This window comes from Phaseolus vulgaris, chromosome 3, assembly GCF_000499845.2.
Source record: "Phaseolus vulgaris cultivar G19833 chromosome 3, P. vulgaris v2.0, whole genome shotgun sequence".
In the NCBI taxonomy this organism is placed as follows: domain Eukaryota; kingdom Viridiplantae; phylum Streptophyta; class Magnoliopsida; order Fabales; family Fabaceae; genus Phaseolus; species Phaseolus vulgaris.
In genome coordinates, this window is record NC_023757.2 from 34,363,377 (window position 1) to 34,379,616 (window position 16,240).

The following is a 16,240-nucleotide window of genomic DNA, read 5'->3' on the forward strand; positions in this document are numbered from 1 at the left end:
AGGAGAGAGAGACGCAAATAATAAATTATTATAAAAGAACGAACAAAATAAAAGATAAAAAAAAGGGAAGAGAGAGACGTAAATAATAAATTATTATAGAAGAGCCAACGGAAAGAAAACAAAAGATAGAAAGGGAAGAGAAGAGAGAGAGACGTAAATAATAAATTATTATAGAAGAATGAACCAAAAAAAGAGAGAAAGGGAATAGAAGACAAAGATGTAAATAATAAATTATTATAAAAGAACGAACAAAAACAACAAAAAAAATAGAAAGGGGAGTTGTTATGGCATTAGTAAGCGGCACTAGCTTGCACCGATTGGAGAGGAGTAGCGTGCACCAATGATCGAGTCATGGAGTTGCGCCTATCTCCCTTTCAATTAGGTGTCTAACTCAGTGATGGTACCTCTGAATTGCATATGTTAAGCCTTCTTTCCAATAACTTCATCGGAACCATTCTTCGTCTTCGTCACTCTCCGTTAAGAGGAAACATACTAACAAAAAGAATGAACATATAGAAGAACACTTCTCTTTCTTTCGCCTTCTTCTTATTCTCCAAAAGTAAAAGTTATAATTTCTTCTGAGAAGGTTGGATGTTAGTGACTTAAAATAAGGAGTTAAAGGGGGAGCACTATTAAAGAACTTAAAATAAGGAGTTAACAGTTAAAAGGAAATCGTGGAGGTTAACCCAAGAAGTGGGGAGTTAAAATATTTATGAAAGAAGTTAGAAAGAAGATGTTACATTTCAAAATTGTTGTCACTACTTTGGCCACTACTCACGTTTCCTAATATTTGTTTCTCTCCATAATTTTAAAATAAATCATATCTTTCAATTCAAAACCGATAATCTATTTCAAATATTTTTAAAAAATAGAAAATGACGCAATAACCAAAATAATGAAATAAAACCAAATATTAATATAAGGATAAAATAGGAAAAAATTTGAGAGCAGTTAAAGAGGGAATCCCTTATATATAGGTATAGATTATTCATATTATTAATATTTATTAATATTATTACTAATATTATTATTATTAATAATATTATTATTACTAGCGGGCACACAGATCCGAGAGCGCCTATGTATCCGCATTTTTTATTTTTTTATTTTTATATAATTAAATACAAAATTTAATCAAATTAAATAATATATTATTATTTGTGTTAATTTTTTTATTACTTATATTTATATTTATTTTTAATTAAATATGTTTAAAATAATTATATTTTTTTATCAATATTATTGAAGAACTTAATATTTTAACAATGTGATTCTTAATGAGTAAAGAAATTGAAGTTATTAATTTATAAAATAAACTAAATATTTCTATTGAAAAAAATAAAATAAAATGTATACATTACAGAAGTAGGAAAAGCAAAATAAGATAAATAAAAGAGATGAAATATGAAGAAAATTAACAATACACAATTTCAGACGGAAGACCTGGTGAAGTGACAACAATACAGTTTCAAAATCTTAAAATTAGGATTTTGGAGACATTAAGATGTTTTTTATATTATTTCTCTCTCACAATTCACATTTCACCCCCTCTCTCTCCACTCTTCCCTAATAAAAAAGACATCCATCTCTCTCCACTTTCCTGTCAGTTAAGTGAGAACAAATAAAATAAAATTTTAAAATTAAAAACATGCTTATTTAATAATGTACCAATCTCTCTTTTAAGTGAGAACGAATAAAATATTTTACTTCCAAATGATACTCACAAAAAAGTGGATCTTTAACAATAAAAGATTTTCATCTATGACATCAAAATATATTAATTTTTCAAAATGATATTAATTATTTATTTTAACACATTAATAATCAACACCCTTTTTCTATAAAATCTCAAACTAACAGCGAATAAAAAAAATTAAAAAAACAAATAATAAACTTGTATCTATTGATTTATTTATTTGTTAAATTCTTTTTGTTTTTAGAAAATTAAAATCTACTAACCGTTTATGTTATTATACAACAATTAAATATACACATTTTTATATTACATAAATATTGAACAAAAACAATTTAAAAAATGAATGATCCCATTAGAACTCAGATCAACTCAAAGATAATGGTATTTTTTAAAAAGGTCGGTATAGTTACTGGAGAGGATAATTACTAGAGAGGAGAGAGAGACGCAAATAATAAATTATTATAAAAGAACGAACAAAATAAAAGATAAAAAAGGGAAGAGAGAGACGTAAATAATAAATTATTATAGAAGAATGAACCATAAAAAAAATAGAAAGGGAAGAGAAGACAAAGATGTAAATAATAAATTATTATAAAAGAACGAACAAAAACAACAAAAAAAATAGAAAGGGGAGTTGTTATGGCATTAGTTTGCGGGAGTAACGTGCACCGATTGGATCGGAGTAGCGTGCACCAATGATCGAGTCACGGAGAGTTGCGCTTGTCACCTTTCAATTAGGTGGCTGACTCAGTGATGGTACCTTTGAATTGCGCACGTTAAGCCTTGACGTAAATAATAAATTATTATAGAAGAACCAATAGAAAGAAAACAAAAGATAGAAAGGGAAAAGAAGAGAGAGACGTACATAATAAATTATTATAAAAGAACGAAACTGAAACAACAACAAAATAATAGAAAGGGGAGTTGTTATGGCATTAGTAAGCGGCAGTAGCGTGGATTGGAGCAGAGTAGCGTGCACCAATGATAGAGTCACGGAGTTGCTCCTGTTTCCCTTTCAATTACGTGGTTGACTCAATGATGGTACCTTTGAATTGTGTATGTTAAGCCTTCTTTCCAATAAGTCCATCGGAACCATTTTTCGTTTTCGTCACTCTTCGTTAAGAGGAAACATACTAACAAAAATAAGGAACATACAGAAGAACACTCCTCTTTCTTTCGCCTTCTTCTTATTCTCCAAAAAATAAAAGTAATAATTTCTCCGGAGAAGGTTAGGTGTTAGTGACTTAAAATAAAGAGTTAAAGGGGGAGCATTGTTAAAGGATTTAAAATAAGGAGTTAACAGTTAAAGGGGAATCGTTGAGGTTAACGCAAAGTGGGGAGTTAAAATATTTATGAAAGAAGTTAAAAGAAGATGTTACATTTCAAAATTGTTGTCACTACTTTGGCCACTACTCACGTTTCCTAATTTTTGTTTCTCTCTCATAATTTTAACAGACACTCCCTCATTTATGCAATTTCAAAATAAATCATATCTTTCAATTCAAAATCGATAATCTATTTCAAATATTTTTAAAAAGTAGGAAATGACGCCATAACCAAAATAATGAAATAAAATCAAATATTAATCTAAGGATAAAATAGGAAAATTTTTTAGAGCAGTTAAAGAGGAATCCCCTTTATATATAGGTATAGATTATTAATATTATTATTAACATTATTATTATTATTATTAATATTATATTCATATTATTAATATTATTCATATTATTAATATTTATTAATATTATTACTATTATTAATAATAATAATAATATTATTATTAATATTATTATTAACATTATTAATATTATTATTATAATTAAAATTATTAATATTATTATAAATATTATTAATATTATTATAAATATTATAAATATTATTATTAATATTATAAATATTATTAATATTATTATGAATATTATTAATATTATTATGAATATTATTAATATTATTATGAATATTATTAATATTATTATGAATATTATTAATATTAATATTAATATTATTAATATTATTATTAATATTATTAGTATTATTATTAATATTATTAGTATTAATATTAATATTATTAATATTATTAATATTATTAATATTAATTTCATATTATTAATATTATATTCATATTATTAATATTAATATTGTTAATAATAATAAGTATAATAAAAATCATAATCATACTAGAGTATTTGCTTGGTGTAGTGGTTAAATTTTCTTTGAGTTATACATACGAAAAAATCCGTAATACCCGTTTACATACGGATTTTGATCCGTATGTAATTCACATTTTTCTTGTAGTGCTTTTAATTTATATTTTTATTTAAATAAAAATATATGTATTTTTTATATGTGATTTGTAATCTATAATTTGAATCAAAATAATGTTGGAGAGATATTACAAATTTGCATGGAAGGGAGAAAAAAAACTAATACAACTCTATTGTAGAGCAATAATGTATACAATTATTTTAGTAGATATATGTTTAACTATATTTTTTTTTGTTTTTTTTTTATAAATTTAAACTTTAAAATATGATTAATAAAAAAAATAGAAACATATGTATACAAAATAAGATATCTTTTATATATATATAAGGATTATGTATTAAATAAAAAGTACACACAACCCTAAACCCTAAGTATATTTGTCAATTTTATGTAAAATATTTTTTTAATTTAAAAAGAAATTATTTATTACATACGGATACAAATCCGTATGTAAATTCAGCGTTACATATAGATATTCACATACACATACAGACATAATCTGTATGTAATTTTGACACCATAAAGTGAATTACATACGAATCATATATGTATATACAACATTACATTTTTAATTTAAAAAACAAAAATTGTTACATACAGATTCTATCCGTATATAATATATTACATATTTAATTAAAAAAATGGAAATAGTTACATACGGATAACATTGAGACATTGATATATTTAATGCATTTAAAAAAAATTAATTATTGGTCTTACCATGCTATTCAATTAGGGTTTGAACATAGAGAACGAGAAAGAGAAACCATGAAGAAAAGAAAATGGAGAGCAGTGTCGTCTGCTTCCGTTCTTTAATCAGAATAATATTGGATTGGAACAGCGTCGTTGTCCCTTACCAGAGCCCGTGGAGGAGGAGAGACCAACGATGAGGCCTACGTCGCCTTCTGCGGTGGTCGTAATAGGCCTCCCTCAAGACTGCTTCGTCCTTGATCTCAAGTCTCGCTTTGAGATCTACAATGTCATCTCCCACATCCGCATTGACCGCGATAATATCGGCTATATTACTTACCGGTCAAAGGACTTCGACGACAACGCCATATACGTCAGTGTTGACCCCTCCTTCGAAATCACCGTTTGCTCCAAAAAGGGCTTCCTTTTACCCTTTTGTTACCTAGGGTTTTGAAGTTCTTGTTTTTTATTATGATCTGTGAACTTAGAGGTTTTGCTTTTCTCCTTTTGCAGTTAATATTACTTTTTTGGTTGGGTATTTTCTTGCATGTGGTATGCAAGTATGGATTAACAAAGCGTGTTCTTTATGCATATGCCTATCATTGTAAAGTGTAATTCAAATTTTTTGTAATTGTAATGCTAAATTCATGTTCTTTTGTGTGGAATAAAATTAGTGGTGAAGAACTGATGAAGAATGTAAATGTGTGACATACATGTTGTTGTTTGCATGTGATATGTGTGGATGTTATTTTTATCAATTATTTTTTGTTGACATGAAAGTCTTTTGGTTTCAGCTCAACCAGTCAAAGGTTCTAGACAATATGGGGTCTTAGATTTGGCGGAGCCACTTGATTCGTGTGTGGAACTGACAAATAAAGTTGAACGAATTCTCAATATGAGTTCACCTTTTGCTTTGGTGGTTTAGGGGGATGTAATTTTCTAGTATAATGTAATTTAGAAGACATGTATTAGGGATTGTTGGTTATTATTTTTCCTTTTTAAATGTTAAATGGAAGTTTAAAGAAACAGTTTCATTCAATGCTAGGGTAGATTTTTTTTATGACCATTGAAATTGGGATGTGTCAGCAATAATGGCATTACAGTCTAAGATTTTAGATGTATTGGAGCTTTATATGTAGTTAATGGATATATTATCTAGGAAGAACATACGGAAAGGATGACAACATGCATACAAGACTGGGCTGGAAAAAATTAACACTAAGCATAAGCATATGAATTTTAGTGTCAAATAATGGATATTAAAGATAACTTATCATTGGGCAGATTTCTTTTTTTCTTGCACATTGTATTGTTTCGTATACCTACATCATATTTTGGGAATTCTAATTCACAATTTTTTGGAGTTTTAATGGCAGGAAATTCTGCTGGGATAAGTTTGATATTTACTGTTGTGACCATTTGTAAGTGTTGACTCCTTTCTTATAGCATTCTAATTATGTTCTTTTTTTATCACACTCTCCCGAATTCTATCGATTTTGTTAGTTTAGTTGTAATAGATTATTTGGAACATCATTTTTATAATACATTGCAGTATCATACGCTAGTGAAATAAAATTACCTTTATTGTAGTAGAAATGTGAAAATAAAAAAAAAATCTCATGATATATTGTTACGTATCTTTTTAATATATATATATATATATATATATATATATATATATATGTGTGTGTGTAGTTTGTCTTACTATAGAGGAAAAGAATTTCGTGTATCATAGGCCTGCAAGATTTAGCAGCAACTTTTTCAGACTATAAAGATGAAGTATTGGTAAGGATGATTTTTATTTCCTTTGTATGTACGAACATAAGTACCTTATATTTGTCTAGTGTTACTTTATGTTTAAATATATATTCTAACAAAATATTAAAATGTAGCTTCAAGTTGTCCTATAATTGAGGATCAAGGTGAAAAACTAAATTTGAAGACTAATATTTAGAGGTTTATAATATAGATTTGTTTTGTCACCATCATAGCCTAACACAAATGCTTCAAATTAATTATGCATTTTGTAATGCAGATGACAACATCCCACTTGCCTTACACCTGAAATGGTCTGAATTTTTTACTAAGAGAGGTGAACTGACTTCAACAGAGGTGAAGGAAATATGGGATAAAGTTGCTCGAAATTATGCAAATAAATCGCCAAAGTATCTACTTTGGTTAGTGTTCTTCAAACAAATACTTTGCTTAGTGTTCTTCAAACAAAATAAGTTTGTTTAGTGAAACATTTCATCATTTTATATTTCAAATTTTATAATTATTAGTTTGTTAAGACACTTTGTATTGTATTTGAATTTTGTTTCATTAAATGTTTTCTTTCTATATTTAGATATTTTGAATATTTATAATATCACATTGATAAAATTAGATTAAATTTTTTTCACATTCATTGTTATTTATTATAACCTCTTATAGTTTAAAAAATATTTTTATCATCATAATTTTGAATATATATGTCAACTTCATAAAGTTGGCTTGGGAAAAATTAAAATTGGAACATTACATACAGATTTTAATCTATATGTAAATACATAAGACAATTATATACAAAAAAATATGTATGTAATTATATACGGATTTTACATACGGATATATCCGTATGTAATTTACATATGGATTTATGTAACAGTTACCTATGACAGTTTTACATATGAATTTTTTTTGTATGTAATTCGTATGTAACTATGTTTTACATACAAATTTGGTGTCTTATATACATATTTGTGTTGTATGTAATACCGAATTTTCTTGTAGTGTTTGTGTCTTTTATGAGAATAAATCTTGAAGTACATATGTTTTAGGTAATTATAATTGAAAATTTATATTTTAAACTATTCTAACAATACATTTTTTTTCACAAGAATAGAATTGAAATATATACACTATTGGTCTAATTTTTTACCATGATCAATTATTTTGTTGCAAATACACAATTTTACATTTTATTTATTTTAGGTTAATGTGATTACGCGAAGAATAAACATATAGAAGAAGAAAGTAGAATTCAAAAGATGATTAAGGAGTGCTAACAAAAAGAATAAAAAGAGGAACAAATTAGAAGTATATTTAGAGGAAATTTTACAAAGGGAAGATTGAAGATAATTGAAGAAAAAATTTAGAAGCAAAATTAGTTGTAATTTTTTAGAAGATTCTAGAATATTTTAGAATATTAAAAAATACTAAAGGGTGGATAACAAAAAAATCGAAAGACACATTTAGAAGAATACTTTCCTTCAATATTTCACTTACAAGCACACTTTATGGTTGTAACTTCTTATACATGTGATAAGTACTTGTAAAGCTTGTAATTACTTCACATGACTTTTAAGTGTCTTGGATATTCCAAACACACAAACAAAAAATAGAAAGTTAACTTTGTACTAATCATAAAATTAGAGATACATTAGGTGTAATCAGTAGCTTAATCATTAATTTATTGTAATCATTAAGGCTTGTGTTCATAATAATATAATAGTTACTTTGTCATCACAGTTAGGGTTTTCTAATTTTGTGGTCACAATATTTTCACTCATTATTCATAAGTTTGGATGAATTATAAAACTTATATATAAAGACTTCCTCTCTTGTAAAAACTTATTTTGTGAGAATATTTTGAGAGTGTGAAAATTTTATTTGATTCTTATCTTGAAAAAATTCTTCAAGTAGTAAATCATTCTTGCACTTATCTATTAAATTGTTTTTAAAGATGGTGTGTTCTTAACATTTCCTAATCTTAACCCATTTTCTACTTTAATTTGTGATATTGTTCTTGTTTTTCTCTTTGTTTTTCATGAATATCACAAACTTTCCTTCTTTTCCTATTGAGGATGATTCCTCGACATTTTCTTGAATTGCTACATCCATCCACTTTTTCACTCTCGGGATATCATTTAATGTATTTTTTGAAATAATAAATAATAAATTTAATGTTATTTATATTTTTTTAATAAAAAATAAATAAATTATTAGAATGTTATTTATATGTTAGATACAAGTAGAGTCAATAGATCCTAAAGTCAATAAGGATAAAGCAATCAAAGATGGTATACCATTAAAACTAAATGTGACTATAAATCAAAACCACATTTTAATTCTATGTACTTTAAATAATAAAATACAATAATAACCCGTCTTTATAAATTTAATAGTTTAAAATTATGATAAATCAAATGTATATTTAACAAAATTTAAAATTTTAATTACAATTATTAATTTTGTAATCAATTATTACTATTATTATTAATAATAAGTTTAATTGAGTCACTTTTAAAATATTTTTGTTATATTGAGTGCTAAAAAAACACTTTCATCTAAATATCCTGGCATTTGATTTTGTCATCAACGATGACATGATCTCGTATGTTTATCTTCAACTTGTGGATCAACTCATACATTCTTTCTCTAATTTCCTCTAATTCATTGATAAATTTGTGCTTGGAAATGGAATGAGCAAGTTTACTAACAAGTTGAAGGTAATTGGAGAAAGAGATAATTGATAAGTGAGTTAGAGATTAGAAGACAAAAGTAACAATCAATTCATCCCATTGATCAAAATAAAAAAAGATTTGAAGCACTCAATATAATGAAATTTCTAATAAACAATTTAATTGAAAATATTCAAATTTATAAGTTACTTAAACATAATTAAAATTTATTGTTATTCTTTATCTTTTAAAATACATTATTTCACTTTAGAAGAATCAAATCCCAAAATTTCAACATATAAGTCAAAATTAGCCAAAGGTATATATTTGAGAATATGAACGATAAAAAAGAAAGGTTGAGATACAAGTAAAAGAGGATTAAATTTTTTATATGGATGGACTAACTCTAATTTTTCATCTAAAACAACACTTAAGAATTTAATCAAATCCTTACACTTGCACGAAAAATAATAATTAAGAAATAGAGCTCAAACTTGAAAAGAAAATATAATTATTTATTCATACTTAAACCCTTATTCATAAGAAGTAAAAAATAAGAAACATGTTCTCATCCTCTAAATGGAATGAATAGAGTGGTGTTGCATTATCTATGAGTAACAATTTGTAACTATTTTAGAGAAATTAGATTTTTTTACTGGCAAGTGATAAGGAAAGTAAAACTACTCCAAGAAATCCATTTAAGTATGTAAAACGTTTCCATATTCCTAAACTCTACTGAGCCTAAAGCCTCTACATCATATGGCGTTAGATAGGTTGAATCTCCACCAATCTTTCATACACCAAAATTTTATTAACTTGTATACATATTCTTACACTACAAGAAAATCATTAAATAATAACTAAATTTAAAGATAAAAATAATTAATTACTATATTAACTAAATTATATTAATTTAGAGACTAAACAATTATTGATATCAAATACAGTTTCTATTATTGATAAAATATTATAAAATAATTTTTAAATTAGTATCTAAATTAGCTATCAAAATTTTAACTACTAATATTTTAGATTCTAAATTAGTCTCTAAAAGATTAATAGAGACTCATTTAGAACATAAGTAATTAGTAGTTAAAATCTTGGTAGCTAATAGTTAAATATCAATTTAAAAACTATTTTATAAATTTTTATTAATAATATAAACTACTTTAGATCTTAATAATTTTTTTTTTTAATTTTTAAAATGATTTCTAAATTAGTCAACATAGTGATTAATTATTTTGGTCTCTAAAATTAGTTTCTATTTAACAAATTTTTTATTGGAGTGTTAATTATAAAATTTTCTCATGGTTTGTTTAAAAATCTGAATCTAACCCAGTTTATAACTTTACCTGCAAAGATATGAAAATAAGCCTGAATATACTCTCTAGTCTTCAAAGAAATAAATGCATTTCTTATGAAATCATAAATCTACACACGAAACAACATTGAATGCACATCAAACAATAATTTATTATTTGTAATATAGACCACATATATTGTTAAGGACCCCAAGGTAGCCCAAGATGAAAGGGAGATCAGATAAAGATCACACATATTTATTCACACAAACTAACTCAATAATAAACTAACACAATTAAATGACAACAATATTATTCGAACATGAAACAATGAACAAGTTCAAAGATTTAATCTTCATTCAACTGTGATTTGGATTATTTATTCTACTACGAGATAATTATATCACCTATAATACAATGATCAACTCTCAATAATAGTTCAATTTATAATCAAATTCGTAATCAAACTCTAATACCAATTATTGAATCGAGTTTTTACTATTAAGATATAAACTACAACTGGTCGTTAATAAACATTACAACTCTTTTCAATTAAAAATACCTTTGTCATGTAACTATTTATGCAACCTAAAATATCAACCATAATTATTTACATTCATAAAATACTTACCACTAAAATTATGAATGAAAATTTATGCAAAGTATGTTATTTATAGCATGAAAGTTATCCACCTGCATGACACTTCTTAATGTATCAACCAATAAGTATCTCCTAACATTTTTTTATTTATTTCTTTTGCATTATTTTTAATTAAAAGTGTGCTGTGGTAATTTTAAAATAATAAAAATTATTTCAAAATATGTGCAATGCATATTTTCAAAGATTACTTTTAAAATAAAAAATTGTAAATATTTACAAATATAAAAACGAGGAGATTTTATAAATTTAAATGGTGTGTTTTCAATTTTATTTATAAAAAATAATAATAATTTTTTAAAATTGTGTCTTTTCAATTCGTATAAAAATTTGCAAATATTTTTTGAGCAACTTTTTGTAAAAAAAAAGCAAAAAAAAAATAATGTTTTTCTAATAGTGTATTCCTTTTGTTTTATATTTTTTTAAAGTAAAAGCTGTCATGATTTTTTTAAAATATTAAAGTGTGATTAATAAAAAAATTAACAATATATTTTTTATAAATTTACTTTTAATAACATTTTAAAAATATATACTTTGCATTAAGTTAGTTTCACCTATATGGTAACATTTATTTTAAAATGTTAAAATATCATATTTATATTAATTATAGTAATATTTGTTTTGAAAAAATATATCTACTGACATTTTTAATAAATGTACCTAAAGAAAATGTCAAATGGTGTAGTGTCAGACAAAACTATAATTTTAGTTGCTACAGTAGGAAGTTGAGTTTATATTGAACATATTATTTCTATTCATTCAACTTTCTACCCATCTAAACCATGTAAAAATATTGAAATAACTACGTAAAGATTAAATATTCAACATTCATACATACAAATACAGAGTCCAAAGAATAATGAATTGGAAAAATGAATGGACATGGAGCACCTCCTTCCTTATCAATACCAGGGAAGTTTGAACTCTTTTCTCCTACTATATACAATATCAACTCCACTAGGCCACTGGAGCAAAGGCACTTTTTTTAGCAATATGATCTTCAAGTCCACAATCCATCAGCTTCAAGGGAATATCATGATGATGGGTTCAGTTCAATTAGCCAACATCTTCACGGCCATGTTGTTGAACAACCCGAGAACGATTAACCTGTCTTCTGTTATCAGCTGGTTTTTCATTGGCTGCTTCAATTTGTTCCAGTCTTTCAAGAACTTCTTTCATTGATGGTCTCACTTTGGGTTCTGTTTGGATGCATTTGAGAGCTAGTTGAACCATTTGTAATGCTAAGTTGGAAGGATACTTTCCTTCCAACTTTGCATCCATAGTGCTTCTTAAAAAGCCTCTGTTTAGAAGATTTCTTTTGACCCAATCCCTCAGGGACGTTGCCTCACATAGTTTCATTATACCAGTAATCCTCTTGCCTGTCAGCAACTCCACCAAAAGAATTCCAAATCCATACACATCACTTTTCACGTACAAACGGCCTACACGATTCACATGATGAGTTACACAAGAGGTTTATGAAGGGAAATTAAGAGAAAAGTTGTTGATAATACCTGTTACAATGTACTCAGGAGCAGCATAGCCGTATGTTCCCACAACCTGTGTTGATACGTGACTTTGATCAGGCGAAGCAACAGACTTGGCTAAGCCAAAATCTGATAACTTAGCCGCATATGTCTGTTAAAAAAGCAAAAATTAGAAAGATTTTTCTTGCATTACCATGAATACTTCAATAGCTTGCATGATCCAAGTTTGAGAAATAATTTTTTTCTTCATTTTCAAGATGATTCCATGCCCCAACGATAAAATGAAACTTACTGAGTCGAGTAGGATATTTGAGGGTTTCAAATCTCTATATATAATCGGAATCTCCAAGCTGTGAAGGAAATGCAACCCCCTAGCTGCTCCAATCATAATTTTTAGCCTTGTGTCCCAAGAAAGTGGCCGAACATTTGCTCCTCCTGCAGAAGCAAAATAAAGTGCCTAGATCAGTGAAAATTAGCAATCCATTTTCCCAAATTGGTGCATGTCCTCGGATTTAACAATGCGATGAACAGCATCAGCTCTTACTTCCAAATAGGTGGTTATCCAAGCTGCCACGAGGCATAAATTCATATACCAGAAACAGTTTACCATCATGCCTCCCAAATCCCAACAATTTAACGAGGTTGGGATGAGAAAGCCTCCCTAAGAAATTAATCTCTGACTGCACAGAAAAGAGCATTAATATCAGTATAAATATGTAATATTAGTCATATACCAGTAAAAGGTTTTACCCCTAATTTTGAAGTGTCATTAATTCCAATACCTGCCATTCCACAAATCCTTGCTTGCTTTCAGAATTCAACTTCTTGATGGCAATAGCCAACCCCTCACCTCTAATCAAACCCTTGTATACTTTACCAAATCCCCCCTCCCCCAACAGAGAGTCAGCTCTAAAATTTCTGGTGGCTGCTTTCAGATCTGCCAAAGTAAATTCTCTCAAATCTGCAACATCCAAGATTTGCCCCCTCTCCTCTTCATCCCTGACTCGAGAAGCTTGGCTATTCTCAGAGCCCCATAAGGATGTGCTAGTGTTATTGCCTGTTGAGTAGTTATTACTACTACTTGGTCCAAAGAACCTGCTGATTCCTCCAGAGTGGCTGCTATGCCCAAGAGAAGTAGAATTACTATTCTGTATTAACCTTTTGTTGCTTAGACCAGCAGAAAACTGAATACTCCCCGGATCATCTTAACATGAAAGAAAAAAAAATGTCATGTGAAGCAATAAAACCTGAACAGCCAAGGAGTGTCTTCTATGTTTCAAATTATATTAGGAATTGGGGATAGACTGGCTGCAAGTTCAGGTTGACTTTTCTACTTGACCTGATGAATTGTCTTTAATAATGATAAAATGATTATGCACTTATACTAGCAACCAAAGCAATAACAGGAAAACCACCAGGAAAAACATGTTTTTTCTTCTTTCTTGGAATATTTGATATCATAAGCATGAACAAACACATATTTTAGCATGAAGCGTTTCTATAATGTTAAGAATTAAACAAGAAGAGTGTTGTTGGTTTACCTGGTCGATTGTTGGGGTTGGGGGCAGTACTGGAGTTTCGATGATCGACAGCAGAACCTAATTGAAAACTCCAACAGTTCCCCATTAAGTTGTTTCTGCTGTTAACTTGGCAGAAAGGCAGAGAAAGAATGAGAAAGAAATTCTGAGAGGCGTGTTTGAGTTGGTTTAATAGTGACATAAGTGAAAAGAGTACAAAGAAAATATTACTTCCCACGTGTTCTTTTAACAGCACTCTCTGTCACAGTAACAGTTGTACCTTACTACTTGTATGTGTCGGAAACTAAGGAAGTTTCCAAGAATACTCCAAGAAAATGCAGCGGTCATCGTGTGAACTGAAAATTGTTTTCTATCTGATGTTGGCTAGTGACATAGGTAGCTTGTTACTTAAGTTTTCAGCATGGCCGAAAAAATATTAAAGAGGAGAATTGTATGTAGACATAATTTACAATTTGTGGGGATTTCAGGAGATTGATTTGAGATTATTTATGTTAATTCTGTTTAGGTGATTTGGGAGGATTTGTGATATTCATAGAGAAAGATTTTAAAGTGAAAATGAAATGTCAGATGAGGAGAAAGGGGTGAATTTATGAAAATTGTTTGATAGATTACTAATATAGTCCTAAATCTAACATCTAATTTTTTATAATTATTATTACATTAATAAATAATTTTTTTTAAAATAACTATTTTCATTTTTTCAACTAATTTTTAACTAAAAACCATTTATATTTTTAAAAATATACCTAAGGACAAGATAAGTTTGAGTTAAAAACAACCATGAAACTAATTAGATATATCAATAAATTTTTTACTCAAATATATATCATTCACTTCATATTTCATTCACTTTCTCTTCAAATCACTACAAACCAATTTTCCACTTTTAACACCTATCTATAGAACACGAATTTAATAAAATAGTTCATAATTAGTTGAACTAAAAATGAGTCAACTTAACTCGACTTATATTTTAGTAAACCAAAAAATTTATAATCAAACTCAACATATTATGAGTTGGTAAGTTGATTCAGTTAAGCATGTTTTATTTCCCAACAATTTATTTTATATGTTTATTATAGTACAATTAAAGTGGATTGAGTTGACTCGTATTTATAGTAGTAGAATTAAAATGTTCACCTATTTCACCAAGAATTATTACAAAGGTAAATAAAAACATAGTATCAACCTATATAGTTAGACAAATAAATTAATCATCCAAATTCAAATCAAATTATTGAACAACATTCTATTTTTTAAAAAGACAAATTCTTAGCCTATATAATTAAAAATAAATAATTATAATAAAAATAATAATAAAGAATAGAAAGTTATTGTTGGTGGATTAGGAATTAACCTACCTCCAATCCGCCTCGAACATGTTTATCTCACATGTGAACCAATTCAGTTTCACCTCCATTTAAAAAATTACTTTTTTTTTTAACTTAACTCGCATTTGGAGGTACTAAAATTGACATACGGACTTAAATCAATCTTGAAATTTAAATTATTGAGTGAAATACCATTTATTTATTGTTGAGATAAAGAAAGTAGTGACGGAACTGTAGAAAAGAATTGTAATGGCATGTAATTGACTAATGAGTTGTTGTGGACCACATCAACAAGTTCACAGAAAATTAAAGAAATTATTTTTTTGCAAACAAAATGGTATTTGAGTTGCATTACATCATACCTTACGGCAGTTTGGTTCAATTTGTCAAAAAGATTTGCTGGCAAAACTTTTGCTTTTATCTCTTTTCTTGTACTTCAATCTTCTAGATAAACTCAATTCCAATTATATGTTATCAGCAATCAATTATGAGTGATTATGCATTCTCTTGCAAAATTTCTTTAAAATATTTATAATACTTTATACAAAATTATTAAGGAAAATAATTGTAATTTTATAGAATAAAAATTTAGTTTTTTTATAATAATGATAATAATAATAGTGTCAAATTCACATTTAACTAAAATCAATCTTATAAATTACCAAAACTAAAAAACTATGGACAAGCATGCAACTCATAAAGCAGCACAACTTTTGCTGTCTAGTTAACTGTGTATGCTGTTAAAAAAATAAATAAATAATTGATAATGAGTTTATAAATATATTTTTAATCAATTTAATGGAACTTAGTTTCTCTACCATATCAAAGAAAA

The 16,240-nt window shown here is 27.2% G+C and overlaps 1 protein-coding gene across 1 annotated transcript; it reads right to left on the reverse strand.

Moving 5' to 3' along the window:
• Positions 1 to 11,845: 11,845 nt before the first annotated feature.
• On the reverse strand, positions 11,846 to 14,438 carry LOC137807282 (probable serine/threonine-protein kinase PIX13). Its single transcript, XM_068607843.1, has 6 exons — positions 14,081 to 14,438; positions 13,322 to 13,743; positions 13,084 to 13,219; positions 12,832 to 12,974; positions 12,567 to 12,690; positions 11,846 to 12,494 (listed from the first exon to the last, which is right to left on the reverse strand). The coding sequence occupies exons 1-6, from the start codon at positions 14,256 to 14,258 to the stop codon at positions 12,109 to 12,111; spliced, it is 1,389 nt and encodes a 462-aa protein (XP_068463944.1). The 5' UTR covers positions 14,259 to 14,438; the 3' UTR covers positions 11,846 to 12,108.
• Positions 14,439 to 16,240: the final 1,802 nt, after the last annotated feature.

Excerpts from the sequence above, each read along its gene's own strand:
- LOC137807282 (XM_068607843.1), bottom strand. The coding sequence starts at position 14,258 with ATGTCACTATTAAACCAACTCAAACACGCCTCTCAGAATTTCTTTCTC. Across the intron at positions 13,220-13,321 it reads AAGGATTTGTGGAATGGCAG|TCAGAGATTAATTTCTTAGG; the intron begins GTATTGGAATTA and ends TTTTCTGTGCAG. Across the intron at positions 12,495-12,566 it reads TCCTGAGTACATTGTAACAG|GCCGTTTGTACGTGAAAAGT; the intron begins GTATTATCAACA and ends TGAATCGTGTAG.